Source organism: Etheostoma spectabile, chromosome 21, assembly GCF_008692095.1.
Source record: "Etheostoma spectabile isolate EspeVRDwgs_2016 chromosome 21, UIUC_Espe_1.0, whole genome shotgun sequence".
In the NCBI taxonomy this organism is placed as follows: domain Eukaryota; kingdom Metazoa; phylum Chordata; class Actinopteri; order Perciformes; family Percidae; genus Etheostoma; species Etheostoma spectabile.
Genome location: NC_045753.1, coordinates 17,252,728 through 17,270,533, shown reverse-complemented (window position 1 = coordinate 17,270,533; position 17,806 = coordinate 17,252,728). Strand labels below are relative to the sequence as shown.

Genomic DNA, 17,806 nt, shown 5'->3' with positions numbered 1-17,806 from the left:
AAATTGTACAAAAAAAAAAAAACATGGTATATTCAACCAATGACTAAAGATGGGAGCTGAATAATTCACAAAAAAAATCATCTGCAGTTCATTCTTCAAAAAAAGTAGCAAATAATTTAAAAAAAAATAACATTATTTAAAAAATATGTTTACCTATTTTATAATAATAAATGGTTGGCCATTTGATTCAAGCACTCTTAGCAGACAATGTACTTTGGGAAACAGATCATGTCTGAAATAAAAATTTACCAAAAGTGAGAAAATGCAGAACAAATATGGTAATGATGGGAACAAAACTATAGAGTTTAGTCTCACTGCAGGCGCAGGCTGACGCTCTAATGGTGGCCAACCTCTGGGATAATTGAAAAAGAAACCCTAATTCATCTTCCCCAATGTAATCCTGATCAAGGCCACAGCCAGATTCCACTGCAGGCTTCAAAAACACCAGAGAAAAGGCAAAATTGTTGGTCGCTGAGAGCAAAAACCCTTTCCTTTTCTTTCTGGTACGCTCCCTCATTAGAAACACTTAGGATGAGAGGAAGAAACTAAGTTTAATTGTGTGTCTGCATCTGCGTGTCTGTTTGTGTGAAGTGGTTGTGAGCAGAGGTTACAACATTTGTAAACATGGAGCTTTAACTATGTAAAAAAAAAAAAGCAGTAAAGATTCAATGTAAAGTATTCTTTCTCTATTTACGCCTTTCCTCACGCTCGTCTTCTCTGAGGCTTACTTATTAAAAATCCAATGCCACTGCCTAAAATACAGAGGAAAAACACAGACCCAATGATTCATAATATATTTCATTAATACTTCATGAATCCCTTCACCATACTTAAGCCAGTCTGGCAAAAAAAGAAAACATTGTCACCTATTCTAGTACCCGCTTGTCAGCACATCACTGGGGAGTGGGTGTCACATGTCACTTCTGGTTTATACCACTGTGTGGGACAGGCTCGATGCAAGGAAGACGGGGGTAGGACAGAAAGAAGAACAGAAGGAAAAGTGAAGGGGAGGTGGAAAGGGGAGCAAAAAGAAGGAGCAGAGGAAGGAGGAGGAAGGGGGTGTTATCGTATCATCGCCCCATGTCTTTATATCTTCCCCTTATTATCTTTGGCCCCCACTCACTCCAGTCACTCAATCACACAAGCCCTGAGGACAGTGAGGGGACCTGGGAGGGCCTTCGCTTCATGGCAGACTCAGCCAGACAAGCGTCTGAAAGCTATACTGATCGCTGTCAGTGTGTGTGGAAGTACAGCGACTTTGGAGGGGCCAGGAGAGATAAGCGAGGGAGGAAACGATCGTGTGGAAGGATAACGGCCATATTTGCACACTGCCAAACAAAACCTGTGCTCCAGGCATAATGCAGATACCCCATCCATACAGACAAGTGTTACCATAAAGAGATGGAGAGGGAGTAGGGGGTGATCTGCTTACAAATTATAGGCTGTGAGATTTCTGCAAGGCGACTACTGACAAGAACTCATCTTGTTAATGACCATAAAACTCAAAAGGATGACAGGAAAGCAAATGTCCCCAAAATGTATTCCCACTTCTCTGTCTGGGACACTTAACATATTCATAAAAATGGTTGGCAAACATATTTCATTTATTTGTGATCATTTTTTGGTCTGGTCAAAATAGGGGTAACACTAGTGTAAAGACTTTTCAGCATGGTCTTTGTGGTCATTCACAGCACTAAAACTACTTTAAATTGTTAACTTGAGAATACACTTTTATAGTAGCAGTGGAAAGTGGAGTTGAAGACTGTTTAAGGATCCTCTATTGATACTTAACTGCCATCACAACTGATTGACAGCATAATCATGCTATTCAAAGTCATGAAATAACCACCAGTACCTTTCCAAAATGGGCATTTTCAGCTTGAACGATATATGAATCAACCTTTGATAAAACTTTCATTTGGAAAAAGAATTATTATTATTATTATAATTACCTATTCACCATGTAGGAAAGAACAAAACAACCAGCAAGTTTCAGTGTGGCTGATTAAGTATCAGTGTCTCCTATAATTTAAACACGTAAAACAAGACACATGCATTTTAATCACAAACAAAGTAACTACTGCACACTAATGATATTTTGGCTGGGTCTTACTCACATTTTTTTCTGATAATCAAATATGATACATGGCACTTGTGGACAACACATCCTTTACTCCTTGAGATACTGTCCTTCAACCCAGATTTGACCCAATGCTGCCATTACACCATCAAACCCATTAAAAAATGGTTTCAACATGAGTAAAAACAGGCTAATCCGCAAATGAATCCCAACTTCGTGTCCATAAAAAGGACATGGAAAAGCCTCCAACACCCCAAATCCACAAAGAGCTTGAGGAAGACATACTGTGCACAACAACTTCCAAATAAAAGACATAATTCATAAGTAGAGAAGAAGATCTATTTGTTTACATCTTAAATCTGCAATGGGAAAAAACCCTGTCAACTGAGTCCTTTTAAAACTGGTTATGAATGATTAGACTTTGGTGTCATTGATGGGTTGTTAAGCAACAAACCATGAAAAGAGTCAATCTGCCTTCACTCTTCTGTGTTTAATAAGAACAAGTAAGCCAAGGCAACCTAAGGCGATTTAAAGTGTTCTAACATTCAACTAATGTTGGTCTGTCATGTTGCCTGCTTTCGGGAGTCACCGTAACGAGGACAGGGGGCAAACAACAACAACCCTTCAAGATGGATTACAACAATGCTAATTTATGTATCACTATTAGTGTGGTTTAATTGTGGGAAGTACAATGGTCCTAAAATCTCCCATCAAAACCTAAATCTCAACATGATTATCAGCATCTGGCTTAAAAAAGAAAAAAGAAAAACAAATGCACAACTTTCTGATAAATGACTTTGCAAACTCTTCTTTCGCCATTTACGTTGCTAATTGTGCCAGACATAATTAGTTTATGGCTAAAGCTAAAGTTGGATAGTCTTCATAACCTTAAATTGTCCGTGACCACTAAACAAAATTAAAAAAACAATATACAGCAGCCTCATTTTAATCTATTTTTGGTTATATTTGGGGGGGGGGGATACATTCGAAGGAAGTATGCTTTGAGTGAAGAGTAAATACCAGTTTACACACTAATGTCCAACCTACAACAGAAAGCATGTACACAGAGACAGTACCCTATACTTTATATGGCATTTCAAAAACCCTGGAAAGATGTTAATTAATTGTTAATGATGAACCGACCGGGAATGACCTTAAGATGCAGAGGCAACAAACAGCTCTGGGGTTTGGAAACAGGGAAAAGAGGCTTATGGAAAACTTCTGATAGCATTTTAACTGGCAACTTGATCTGTTTGTGGTGAAGTCAAGAGTCATTCATTAGTTCTTCTACAACAAGTCAATTGTAGTATTCTGATAATAGGGGACCAAATACATATCACGAGTTATAGTAGTTTGTTTTGGTCTCCTCTGAGGTATATCCACATTTGATACACATATAATTTAACCATTAACTGATCTTATTTGTATTACTCCATAATCAAACCTTTTCTCCTTATTAACAAGTTGTTCTTAGAAAATGTCCAATGTGCCAATTCCTTAAATACAGCACTCAATGTTTGCCCAACTCAATGTTTTGTATAAAGAAAACTATAAAAGAAATGGAATCAGCACCAATAGCTTTTTTATTCCATTCACCTACGTGTACCTGGTAAATAAACTCTTCAATATTTCAAGGTTAGTAGACTCTTTGGAAAAGCATTAATTATCTCCCTGGGCGGACACTAGATGGCATTCCATCTGAAAGGTTTTTTATTAAAAATGAAAAGTCAGTCCAGGCACTGAACTGGGACTGGGACTGTTGCTCCAAACAATACCCCCAATAGACTATATCAGATATTAGGAAGTAATAGTTGTATCCCTGTGAGAGTTGGCTTAGTGATTCAATATCAAAAAACATAAACAACTATTTCAATATCCATAATGGAATAAATGAAGCTAGGAATGACTGAGAAAGAAGACAATTGTTCCGTTGTAATTTTAAGTGCTGCACTTCAAGTGACTGGAAAAGTTGACCTCACATTTTCTGCATCGTATAATAACTTGTAAAATGTATCATATAAAGACTGAGTAATAATGTGCATTTCAAAAGGAGCACTTGTACTTGGAAATGAATGAACTCATGGTACTTGATGAAATAGTATACAGCATATTATGACTTGTCAACAATAGCTTTCCATTCAGTCAAAACTGGGGTTTATCCAACTAAATTAAATCTGATACATCCATCCATTGTGCCATTAAGACAACTACCTTGACCATTACTGGCACCCATTCCCACTTAATGTCAGAAAATATTTTTTAAAAGTAGTATTCAACAATAACATTTTCAATGATCTTTGAACTCAAAGCCTCTCACATTTGGAACAGATGTGTTTTTGCTAGTGAAAACTACAAACAAAGACTACTTAAGTAGGTGAAATATTAGCAGCATCATTTCAAAAAGATTAATTGAGAGAGAAGAGAGGAGAAGAAATCTTTACAATATTGTTTTTAAAAGACATTTAACTTTCCTAAGGAGGCACTATTTTGTTTTGCTTCCTTAATTAATTTTCAGAGCGTGACTGACCAGAGACAAACTACAGAAAATACATAAAGTTGGAAGCCAGACTACTATAAGGCACTTTGAATAAAATAGGTTCTTCCCACAAGGACATTTTTGGTAACATTATTTTCAATCTCTATTATACAAAGTACAAAAAGTAAGGGTCAGGCTTAGTAATAAGTGGAAGGATTTATCATAGCAAGTCCACTCATACATCAGAAAGGCAACGTAATTGCTAAATGTTCCCAACATTGTCCTTGTCCTGTACCTTAAGTCCAAGAGAATTCTTAGAGCAATACCGCCATCTGCTGCAAAATAAGATCAACAACCACAGCAGCTAGCTGAGTGGGAGTGATACTGATGTCTCAAAAGTAAAAGTAACACATATATTAAAAAAAAAAAAAAAGGGCCCTTCCAAACACTGCACTGTAAATCGGGGGAGAAAAATCTCATGCAGATTTAATGACTAAATTTAAGAAGTATTCAAGATGGATCTAACTTGCTAATGTGGAGTAATAAATGAAATAAATATAGAGAAGCAACATTCAACTAATGTACTAAACAAGCTGGAAGGTTAGACGGTTGTTTCAATCCTGTTTTACCAGTGACATCATGATATTTAAAATAACTTCAGACACAACGTTGACTGTAGGTTCACTGAAATCTGAAGATATTTGCTTTTTACTAAACATATCCAAGCACAGACCATGGTACACCTTTTGAAAAAGGCAAGAAAGGAAGGGCTTTGATATAGAAAGAAAAAAAATACATACTGACAACAGAGTTTCCAGGACTGACAAAATATCTCTAAATCTCTGAGCCAATGTTGCTTTATGACAGCTAACGGCTGACACCTCATTATGCCCATGTCAGAGACATCACACATTTACAACAAGCATGGTACATCATTTGAGTCACATCCTCAAAAGTGGATAGTGTTTTGTGAGACACAGCAGACATCTGCAGACCCCCACCTTCCTTGCTGGGACGGACTAAGCGTGGCCCTTTGAGGATGGTGGCTCTGTTTACCTGATAAATTTAATTAAATTAAGCCTACAGTGGGCCTCTTCTTTGCTTGATCAAAGCCACTGCTAAGAGCCATGCCATTCTGATTCCCTCTGACCAGTTCAAGCCCACTCCGTCAAATAGGATTTTCATTGCTCTTTTTTTTAGTTTTTTTTCCCCCTCTGAGTCTCTTTTTTTGTCAAACTGGCATCCCCTTTAGGTGCTGCAATGCCTATTTGTCACGACCCAGCACCTTAACGACCCCCACTGTCCCCTCTATTATCACAATGAAGCTGTCAGCCAAGCCAACAAAGCTACATCTCATATATACACCTTTGGGATGCCCGTTTGATAAGTTGTCTTCCTGGATGAAATGGCTGGGTTACTGAGGTCGACTCGGGCCGTGTCTGGAAAGGAGCAGGAATGAAGTCTCAAGCTGGCACACCGGTGGTAGGAAGACTTCAAACCACGGGTGAATGGGAGGATGAGAGAGCAGGTTAAGGGGGGTAGACACCCGTGGGAGGCCAGTAGGGGGTAGGGTTGTGGGGAGATTGGGTGGTGAGTGAGTGGAAAGGCCTTGATATCCACGGAAAGCACAACAAAGCTTGAGCTTTTTACATTAAAAAGAAGGGAGATTGCCTTTGTGTCATGCCCTCCTAAGGCCTGCAGGAAGTGAGAGGCTGAGCTCGGCTATAGCATTTGGCACATCTGAGGCACATCTGAGGGGGTTGAAGTTCTTGCCTTCTGAACACTTGCATCAGATTTACGGGAGATCAGATGTCCTAGATGTTACTGTGTGAGGGTGGGTGATCCTGGTTTAAATGCACACTGATCTGACCACACCACACACAGAGGTGTAAAAATCAAAATGACTGTTAAACTGGGCAGTCACAGTTGCAAGCAGGGCAATATTCTTTTATTCTCTATCCATGAGGACTATCCTACTCAAACCATTTGCTTTGCATATCATTATTGAGGCCTTGACACATACGTATACAGGAATATGGAAGTAAGAATTTAGAAGTTCTGTACATGTAGCATTGTGTTTCATAAAGTGGATGGAGAAAATTCAAAGTTTTTCCAGGTTAAATAAACACATTTTCCCACAGGCATGTAATGAAGAATTTGCAACAATATCAGTCACTGCAGGTGTTAACTGCTTGATGATTAAGCACGGTAAGTGTGGGGAGAAGACAAGTTAAAGATTAATCGTCAGCCAATTAAATGCCCATGGCGAGGAAAGCAAACTGTCTTGGCACAGAGATCTCCTCCAGTGATCTCAGTTATCACATGTTTGTGGTGTTTTCACAAATCCCTAGCGTATGATATCACCATCCAAATTGGTTGTTTATGCAGGTTTACGTCTTTGTTTTGCAGCAGGAATGGCGATGAATTGTGGGGCAAACGTTGTTGTTTGCTATATTCCCAAATTTACTTCAATACAGATTTTCGGGGTGACTGACATGAGGTATTGAGCAGATGTTGGAGACGATTAAGGGGAAATATAAGCAGGCTTTAATTCAGATTATTTTGGTTGGTCAGTGGTAGGTAGGTGCATATTACATCATAATTTACTGCATTATTTTGTGTTTATAAGAGTAGCCTTTACAATATCTAGTTTTTCAGTCTATTTTCTTTCAATGTGATTCTGACAAGGTTAAATGTCAGGTCAGGTCAGCCTTTTTTGAATTCATCTTTAAAAGTTTTTAAACGGACAATTCAGAATTTATTTTTCCAATCCATTCTAACGTTATTTCCCGTCACATCTCGAGTGCAAGGTCCGTTGCATTTACACTAGGGGTTTACTATTGTGTGTGAGCACGGCCACAACAAAACAGACAACAGAAAACACAAACAATATCATTGAAGATGCATATTTTTGCAAAGTAAAGATTTGAATATATATATTTTTTTTTACTTCGGGTAATAGAAAAAGCTACAAAGATAAGAAAATTAGCAAGCCTTGGAATAACTTTAAATAATTGCTCATTTCTTACACATGATCAATAATCGATTATTAAGCTTTGATAGAGGCTGGAGATCAAGTCCATCCAGATTTATGAATTACCAAACAAGGTCAGATTCTGCAGCAACAACCCAAACACAACCTGTTCTCGATAGGCATCACATGCAAGTTCAAACTCTGAATGAAACTCAGTGGATGTACAACTGAGTTTCAACGTAGGACTGTTTGTGTGTGTTTGAGATAGTCTGTGTTTTAGTGTGTGTGTGTGCGTGTGTGTGTGTGTGTGTGAGTGAGAGAGCGAGAGCAAGAGAGAGAGTTTGGTGAAAGGTGCAAACAATTGAATGTGCGTGTAAGTTTAACCACAAAGAAGATGGTGACAGAAAATCATATACTGTACATAAATAGTATATTGCTATACAGTTGCCCATTTTGAAAGTCCCACTTTAAAAGAAGATTTGTTGATATCCATTATATTTGTAGTATTCAAATAACCATCAAAAAAAGTTTTAAGAAGCTTAAGTACTTACAAAGTCTTTCTCAAGCTTGTCTATCTCTTGTTTGTAGCTCTTCAGTCTGCCGTTGTACATGGCACGGCTCTGGATGGGGATCTCCCGCACCTCCAGGTCCATCTGCTCCAGCTAAAACCAGCAGTTCGTCCAGTTAATTTCACAAAACATTTTCCTGGCCAACACTAAATTTCTAAAACTAATAAAATAACTTAGAATATAAAATATGACAAAATTGAGTGGTCAAGAGTTCACTGTGATCCAAATTTACATCATAATAAGGTACTTTTTAATTTATAATACCTTTAATAGCACTGTTGAACAGATGCTTGAAATAAATAAAAAAAATCTAGGTCACACAAAAGGATGACAAAAAGCTGCTAAAGATAGAAATTGCAACAATTTTAAACTTTCTGAAATGGGTAACTTCAGCGGCATTAACTTTAATATGTTCCAGTGTTGATTGTGAAAAGAAAATGCCTCCCTCTCACGTCACTCAGCTGTGATAAAAGTTGTGACAGAGAAAGTTCTGTTCTGTAAATAAATACACAATCAAATATGAGAGCCCTTCATTGCAGTGACATTCACAGGCCCAACAATGTCACAGTGAATGAAGTAAAAGTACATTTGATGCATGGCTAGACAAGTCTCTCTGTGGCGGATTTGGAGGAAACTAATCACTGTGACATAACAAGACAACTGGAACAACAATTTGTCTCTGTCAGGTGACTTTGCTCATTTTTAAACAGCAACATGAAAACATGAAGACTCCCACCTCGAGATAATGGGTTGAAATGTGTCATAGGGGTGTCACTTAAAAGCAGATTACTGGAAAGTAATCATGTGAGGAGGAAGCCTTCTTTCCGCCATGTGCGAGTGTGTGTGTCTGTGTGTGTGTGTCTGCATGTCATGTCACCACCAGGATAATACAGGTGCTGTTGTCTGGTGCCAGAGAATATTGTCCCCTCCCTCTTTCCACAAATTCATTATTTAGGAAATGGGAAGAGGAGAAAATTACTGATCAAAGACATACCAACTCTCTGACTTCTTCAAGCTGTTTGTCGACATTTAGAACCAGCTGTGTCTTCTCCTCTGAAAGAGAAAAAAACAGCAACATATTGATCAGCCGACAGAGGAACAGCGCTTCATGACAACGACCTAACTCCCCCGCAACGGGGGAAGAGAAGGGGGAGAGAGAAAGAAAGACTGGGAGAAAACAACACACGAGGACACATTTGAAGATATATTTACACATTCTCTCTACACGAGGAGCCAACATTTGATGTCTCTTAGTTATTGGCGTCTATGAGGCCTTTGTTGGTTTCTGTTGAGGAGCAGTGAGACACCCCGTGCCAACTCAAAGGGAAGGGAGGTGTCAGATTTGCTCATATGCCAGAAGTATGAGTCCCACTCTGAATGACTAACACACCGTTCTGCACCTCACCCCGTAGCTGCTCTTCCATATTACCCATTGAAACTCATTATGACTTGTTCCAAAGGAGCATGTAAACTACTGTATACGCCATCGCTATTTAAAGGTACCAACACTACCATTTCATTTCTGCGCATATAACAACTGGTCCTTTTCTGAAATTAGCACTTTGCCCTGAAAGTGAACCACATGAAATGTTGAAATTGGGTCTGCTAGTTTAGCAATAAAGCATCATTAAAAGTTTAAAACGAGCATCACGAAAACATCACATTTAACGGAGAGAAAAAAAGAGAGACGATTGAGTGTTTGAATACCTCAATTTTAGGTACAGTCACAGATTAATAACATCATTGTTAAAGACATTTATCAACAACAAAAAAATATGTTTACTGGTTACTAGGTGTGAGCAACAAAGTAAAAAAAATAAATAAATAAAAATCGATTCACATTCATATAGCTATTCAAACTCTAGAGATTCAAAATTGATTCATCGAATTCCTTAAATCAATTCACATTTCTTTTTTTTTTGTAACGGCACATATACTATCACATCCTACCACAAATTCAGAATCGTTTTTGAATTGAAAATCAGGACATTTTTTTGAATCGTGCACCCCTACTGGTTATATACAGATGTTTGAATGCGTTTGGTTTGAATCATATGAATGAGCATTTTTCACAACAGGAATTTAAAAATATCAACATACCATTTTATTTTAACAAAAAGCTGTGAGCAGCTTCTCCATTTCTTAATGTTCATTGCATTGTGGGAGAACAGTGACCACCGGCAGCACACATACAGTGGGGAGAAGAAGTATTTGATACACTGCCAATTTTGCAGGTTTTCCTACTTACAAAGCATGTAGAGGTCTGTAATTTTTAATCATAGGTACAATTCAACTGTGAGAGACGGAATCTAAAACAAAAATCCAGAAAATCACATATGTATGATTTTTAAATAATTAATTTGCATTTTATTGCATGACTTACCAACCAGTAAGAAGACCGGCTCTCACAGAGCTGTTAGTTTTTCTTTAAGAAGCCCTCCTGTTCTCCACTCATTTTTAACTGCACCTGTTTGAACTTTTTACCTGTATAAAAGACACCTGTCCACACTCAACATCATACAACAACCTTCTTCCCTCAGTAAGAGCATCAAAGTTGGGTCGTGGCTGGGTCTTCCAGCATGACAAAAACACACTGTGCCAACTGGTTGGTGGCTCCGTATGAAGCATGTCAGGGTCCTGGAGTGGCCTAGCCAGTCTCCAGGCCTGAACCCAATAGAAAATCTTTGGAGGGAGCTGCAAGTCCGTATTGCACAGCAACAGCCCCGAAACCTGAATGACCAGGAGAAGGTCTGTATGGAGGAATGGGCCAAAATCCCTGCTGCAGTGTGTGCAAACCTGGTCAAGAACTACAGGAAACATATGATCTCTGTAATTGCACGCAAAAGGTTTCTGTACCAAATATTAAGTTCTGCTTTTCTAATGTTTTAAATACTTATGTCATGCAATAAAATGCCAAATCATACAATGTGATTTTCTGGATTTTTGTTTTAGATTCCGTCTCTCACAGCTGAAGTGTACCTATGACAAAAAATTACAGACCTCTAAATGTTTTGTAAGTAGGAAAACCTGCCAAATCAGCAGTGTGTATCAAATACTTGTTCTCCCCACTGTACATTTATATATTTACTGTGTGGTTTAAGTATACTTAACTGAATAGATACTGAAAGCCTGCTTAGTCTTAGTATGTAGTATGGATTTGAGACATGCAAAGTCTGAGGATCCTCAAACCAAAAGCAGTTAAGTGGAATTTAGATATCATTCATACCTATGCTTTTCCTACTGTGACAAGTCAAAATGCCTTTGGGTATTAGTCACAACCAAGGTTCATATTTCATGAAAAACCAAAATCAGCCTTATGAGCATACAATATCAATGGCCCTACTTTTTAGTATCCTTAAAGTCTGGCAAATTGAAACCAAATTGTTCTTAAAGCATACCTAAAAATACAAATTTTAGAAGATGATATAGCCCAAGAAGTTACTACTGTCTGCCAAAACAAAACAATTTAAAAAAAAGATGATTAGCTGAAAAAGGGAACTATAGAAAGCACTTAAAGTCTTTGAAAAGACACCGATCTTAGTAAATCCCTTTTGGCATCTTGTTTGACACTGTAAGTATCAGCACATCAGCATTGGACAGAGTATGACCAATCTCAATTTTCTCAGTCAGAAAATCAAAACCCTGTATCAAATTCAAATGTTCATTTTAAATTAAAGCAACACTAGATAACTTTTCCCGCTTCTGTCCCCTTACAGGTTGGAAGCAAAATTGCCCCATTAAGTCTCATTGGAACTACAGATCCGCTCCCCGATCTGGCAAACTTGCATAGTGCGGTTATAGCTGGTAGAGATACAGAAGTGCCGTTCACCCTGTTATGAGTTGATGAACCACTGAAACGATTTTGGAAACATTATTTTAAGGTTACATAGTGTTGCTTTAACTCCATTTCAGATATATTCTAAAAAGTGATCAAGTGATCAGACCGCTAGTTCACCCAGTAGAGCATGATGCGCCCCATGTAGTCTGAATTCTGAGCAGCATGTCGTCCCCCCCTCTCTGCCCTTTCCTCATCTTCAAGCTGTCCTTTCAATAAAGGCCATAAAAGCTCCCCAAAAAAGTAATCAATCTACTAAAATTTTAATTTAATTTGTAATGACATCAAAAATGTAAAAGCAGTAAATAAGTTTAAATAATTGAAATAAACAAAACTTCAAGTGGGCTGGAGAGCTGTGAAATACGTATGGATATTTATCAAGTCTACAACCTGCTGACAGACGGATGACGAGTTTTGTACACAGAGGTAAGGCAAACAAAGAAGAAGTAGGCCTGGAAAATGTTTGTTTTTTTAACATACATTTTTCTTTCCATATTTGACAGGCAATCATTTGCCTCAAACATTGAAATGTGAAAAAATGGCATTCATGTTTCAAAGAACAAGGCCTAACATTTCATTGTATACTTACTCAAATATTCAATCTAAGGTTTTGGGGGATGGTAACAGATAAATATATAAACACACATTCATTTGAAAGTTGCATGAACGAAGACGGTCAAGGACATTTTTTCCACACGCCCTAGCCATTATCAGCAATTGTGCACATGTGAAATGGAGAGATACAACAGCAATGACAAAAGCCCTTTGTCTAGAGCTATATGAATGTATTAAATAGAGGGCTGCCAAACCACGGAAAAAATTCAGCCACTTCAGGAAGAAGAGCCAGAGGGACTTAAAAAAGGAAAGAAAAAAAACCTTAATGAGAAGGAAAGGGGTCTAAATTCAGCTGTAAACTATTCTGTTGGTGGCAGAAGACATTGAACAACTACTTCTGGTTGTAATGTGTTTCTTGGCTTTGTGCATATTCATATGGGCTTACTCTGACACAGTCTCAACAGATGGCGAGAGAAAGCAATGTGGAATTACACTGTGGAATGGGCTGCCATGAATCTTCAAAGATGCCAATTCCAAACCAGAAACATTCAGTCAGGCGAGGTTTTGTGAGAGGCAGTGTGCCCTTTGTTTTTAGCAGTTAAAACTGAAAACAAACTGCTAGCACTACACAGAGTCACTGCATCTATAGTAGTTCATGATATAAAATCTATGCTATGCTTGATATTTATCATATAATCTTGGCTTTTTGCAGTTGATCTTAATTCAAAAACATGCAGTGTAATTCACACTGCAAAGAACTTAATGTTAAATTAAGGTGCTGTCTCTCTTTCTGTTTTTTTTCAGAAAAATGCAAACTATTTTTCCACCACTTCCAACTGTGATAACTGACATATAGAAACTCAAACATATAAGGTAGTACAGTATGTGCATTGCAAAAGCAGAGTTTGATCTATATCTTCACACTTACAAGAACAAATAGGCAGCAGGGCACAACTACGTAATACTGGCACAATGATGGATTAGAGATAATGTCTGTTTTTAACGGTTCTGTAGCTGTAGCGGGTAAAAAGAGTCATGCGTTATAATAATGGGTAAAACAGGTGGATCTGCTCCACATTGCTCCTCTTTAATTGGGGTAAGTTATAATTTGAAGTCTGTATGATGTACAATCAAATGCTTTTCTGTAACACTCTCATGTGTGGCATAAATAAAACTAAATGTATATTGAAGGACTACATTATGCTTTATAAAAAAAGAAGAGAGAAAACATTTCTCAGCCCAAAAGCCTTTTTGCCCTGTGACAGATTGAAGCTTACCTCTGTTTTTAGCAGTACTACATGAGTGTATGATCTATCACATCATAATAAGGCTACCCTGTATACAAAAGGCTGTGCTTGTTGCATCCATTTAAAAATCTGTGTGTGGATTGTGGATATGGGTACACCATTGTTCTTATTTTTTTATTAACACACTGAGCCTCACTATAGGCTTTGGTCAAAACATGTTCAAACTAATTCATTTACTAGTTAACAAAAAAAGGAATTCCTTTCACAAAGTTGAAAATTCAAATAAGAGAAATCATCTCTGCGGCATGTCATCCCCACTTCTCTCCCCTATGTACTGTCTCAATCCACTGTGTATGACAAAATAAAAGGTTGTCAATAAAAGTTACTACTAGTCTTTGGTAATAAGCATGTATCAATTTAAATCAATGAAATAATATATACAACCTGAATAATTTGTGACAGACACTAAGAAAAATAATGTACATTCTGTTTTGATCCTTTGCAGAGTATGCTGACATTGCTGTAAACCAGGCCCAGCCATGCGACTACAGAACCTAAATTGTCTGCATGTATAATTCATGACGAGAATACAAGAAAATTCAATTAAAATTGTGTTAAAGCAAATCCAACACAGTCTGTGGAATTGAATCTTATTTGAACACATGAATGGTCATTTGGCTGATATACGTTGAGTGTTTGATAATGTCATGCATCCATCCACCTTTCTATCTATTTTCTATACACACTTATTACACTTCAGTCATACGGGCTGTAATCATGGTTGTAACCTATTCTAGCATATATTGAGTAGAAGGATGTGACAGAAAGGCATACAAGTTGTGTTAATTCAGCCAGGGCACAAACCTCTGTTTATTTCCTGTTTTCTGGTGAAGTACACACTAGTCAATTGTCACAACGTTTATACCTTTCTGTCACATCTACTGCAGTCAAATTCACTGTGTTCACTTGGAAGGAATATCTGCACATGGCTAGACACTGGTAATGACATCTTGAGCATGTTTAGAAGCTAAAAACATGTTTAAAACTTGCCCCGTTTAAGCCTGTTGGGTGCAAAATTTAGCAGGAGGATAACTCAGTTTAGACCGATGGTTTTCATTTGTCTCGCTACTGACACCTCTTCAAATAAATAAATAAATACATTTTAAAAAACAGCTACATGTAGAAATCAACCGTAATTCTCCTTTAATGTTGTTGTGGATTTCAGATTAATTTGGGTGCATGGAACACAGAAAGCTGCTGTGTTCTCATGGTGATTTCAAAACTCCCAAAAGTCACATTCATGAAAATCATCAAAAACTGATCAAAACTCTAATGAATAACGGTGTGTTTGATGTAACGTATACCACGTATACCAGTGGAAATGTACTTTATGTCGAGCTAATCATTTCTGATCAAATATTTACAAACTATAATAAATATGACCAATGGCTTCTGTCCTCTTAACACTGACGTTACCTTACGATAGTAGTTTAGAAAAGTCATAAATAAGTTAACTGCCGAAAAACATGGCTAAAATGTTATTTATTTTCCACTTAAGTTACACATCATTAGAGTCATACCAAGCGATTAAGCCAGCAAGCAACATGGGATTCATACTTTTACATAAGAGTCAAGAACACACTCTAGCTGCGTTTCCCCATTTAGTGCAATACATATTTCACTAGAAGATAACATGGTTAGTCGATGAAATAACACGAACACTGTCTGCTACCGTTAGCTAGCTTCCTCAGCTGAGAAATGTCAGCTAGGTGATAGCTAGCTAGCTCCAGCTCTGCGATTCCAGTTAATATGGCTAGTCTTAAAGTCTTACCTCCACTAAGTTTGGGAATCCTGCCAATTTTGTTGGTTACTTCTGCTGTAATCGTTCCAAAGTCCTGCTCGTAGGATTCAAAGTCTGAAGACATTTTGACGTTTAGCGTTAGGTTTAAACAGGTGGCTTTCTGGTTGACAGTTAGCTCAGGATAATAACAACAAGTCTCGAATGGAGTCCCTTCCTTGAGTCGCAGTATAATGTGCTCGGCAAGGAACGTTATTTTTATTTTATTTTTCCGACACTGAAATTGTTCAGCTAGGAAATAGAAATTATCAGTCACGTTTATTTTGACAAACGTGAAGCAATTGATTATTTTGAAGTTATGTGATGGTTGTGTGATACATTGCTTGGATTTAAAAGTGTCCACAAGGGGTTGGGGGTGTTAGTTTCTGAGACACCATGAGGAAGGTTCCTCTCTGTACAGAGAAGAAATTGAAGGGAAAAAAACAAGGAAGTGGCCAGGTTGGTAATTTAAAGTGACATTTTTTTTCTCCATCCATACAAAATGTGCATTTACATATACCAGTAAGAATTTGTTGTATCTGTATGGTGCACCATTATCCGTGTTTCCTCTTTGCACCTTGTGGCAGTAATCCAGCAGTTAACGTTAGTCTTGTCAAGTTGGCTAACAAGCTAACTGCTGTTACGTTAGCCCTGGTGCAAAGCCTAAATCAAATAATCATTTATTTAGCTATGTAGTTCCATTTTTTTCCCCAGAGTGGTCTCACTTGTCTGGCTTTTGAATACGATGGACAAAGCGTACGCTTGCATATAATGTCTCCAAGCAATTTGTTATTCTTGACTCGAATTAGCTGGCGCTGTGCACCCAAAAGTGCAACAGTCAAATGCAGCACGAACGTTAACGTTCCCCTCTCGGGTGTATTATATGTTCACGTTTAGTGTCCTTGCTTATCTAACGCTAAAGCTATAGATAAGAACCTTAATAAAGTTAGTTATCTCAGATAGCAGTGGCAACCAAGGTGTGAACGCTAAAAGTTAATTATAATTAAGTTTCATGCCATCAGCGTATTATTAAAATAGCCTATAACTAAATTTGAAAACAATAATGGAGAAAAAAAAGTATACCTTCATCTTATTTATATCAATGAGATTATTGTTCAAGTATTGGAAATCGCAATACAGTTTAACAGTACCACAAAGTACAGTCTCCAAAATGACGTTAGGCATTAGTTTTTAGGCAGATGTGGCTAATAATATGGTGTTTGTATAGACTACAAACAAATTTGGTCAGTAAATCACTAAATGTAGATCACTGAAGTTTCTCTCTCTTGCTCTCTTTCTCTTAGATGGGGAATTTTGATCCATCACAAGGATAGTGTGCTCTGAAGACTGTCCTAGAGAGGATGCTGCTCTTTGCCAGGGCAAGGAACAATGGGACACAGAGAGCCCTAGTGACCCAAGACCAGGCCAGTTGCTGGATACTCAGAAGACGAGAAAAAATATGTGCATCACCTGCACCGATGACTTTGCAAGATAGCAGAGGAAAAAAGTGACACATTGAAGCTTGGTCAATACATTTCAGGAACTCAACCAAAATACTAATACTATCCTTGTGGCGAAAACATGAATTTCCTAGCAACTTTTGTGACATTTCAGAACCTCCATGAGGTTCGAAGATTGTGTCACTGGGGTCCAGTCATAGCCCTATCTGTCATTGCTATATGCTCCACCATGGCAATTTTGGACTCTATTATCTGGTACTGGCCGCTAGACACTACAGGGGGCAGCATTAACTTTATCATGCTCCTCAACTGGACAGTCCTCATCCTCTACAACTACTTCAATGCTATGTTTGTTGGACCTGGATACATCCCTCATGGCTGGAAACCAGTAAGGCTCCTTAATAAGGATGAAGGGTTATGACATTTCATCATATCATTCAACATATCATTGTTTGTTCCTGTAAATAGTGTAAAGAACAGGTTGGGACCAAGTCTGCACAACTACCATATAAAGATGCCATGTAGAGTGAAACCATTTAATAATAGGAAAGATGTTCGGACATTAACACATTTGTTTATCCCAAAACAGGAAAATCAACATGATACCCAGTGCCTGCAGTACTGCAGAGTGTGCCAAGGGTACAAGGCCCCCAGGTCCCACCATTGTCGCAAGTGTAACAGGTATTTATTAAAATAGTAAGAGTAAGTTTTGTCCCACCTGTGTGAGATGGACTTGAAGAAAATACATTAGCACGTAGCCTTTTTTTGGGGGG

The 17,806-nt window shown here is 37.9% G+C and overlaps 2 protein-coding genes across 8 annotated transcripts in view; one reads left to right on the top strand and one right to left on the bottom strand.

Moving 5' to 3' along the window:
* The window catches only part of vti1a (vesicle transport through interaction with t-SNAREs 1A), a 117,180-nt gene extending 101,390 nt beyond the window's left edge, over positions 1-15,790 (bottom strand). For 4 of the 6 annotated variants that reach the window (XM_032503124.1, XM_032503125.1, XM_032503123.1 and 1 more), the window contains exons 1-3: positions 15,568-15,790; positions 9,094-9,152; positions 8,082-8,192 (exon numbers count right to left, since the gene is read on the bottom strand). In XM_032503124.1, coding sequence (XP_032359015.1) covers positions 8,082-8,192; positions 9,094-9,152; positions 15,568-15,661 — 264 coding nt within the window. In that variant the 5' untranslated portion in view covers positions 15,662-15,790. The remainder of the gene's footprint in view (positions 1-8,081; positions 8,193-9,093; positions 9,153-15,567) is intronic. The other 2 variants (XM_032503120.1, XM_032503121.1) reach the window with 1 other exon arrangement.
* A 20-nt stretch (positions 15,791-15,810) lies between these two features.
* The window catches only part of zdhhc6 (zDHHC palmitoyltransferase 6), a 5,425-nt gene continuing 3,429 nt past the window's right edge, over positions 15,811-17,806 (top strand). Inside the window, exons 1-3 of one of the 2 annotated variants that reach the window (XM_032503118.1) lie at positions 15,811-16,032; positions 16,878-17,421; positions 17,623-17,714. In XM_032503118.1, coding sequence (XP_032359009.1) covers positions 17,155-17,421; positions 17,623-17,714 — 359 coding nt within the window. In that variant the 5' untranslated portion in view covers positions 15,811-16,032; positions 16,878-17,154. The remainder of the gene's footprint in view (positions 16,033-16,877; positions 17,422-17,622; positions 17,715-17,806) is intronic. The other variant, XM_032503117.1, reaches the window with a different exon arrangement.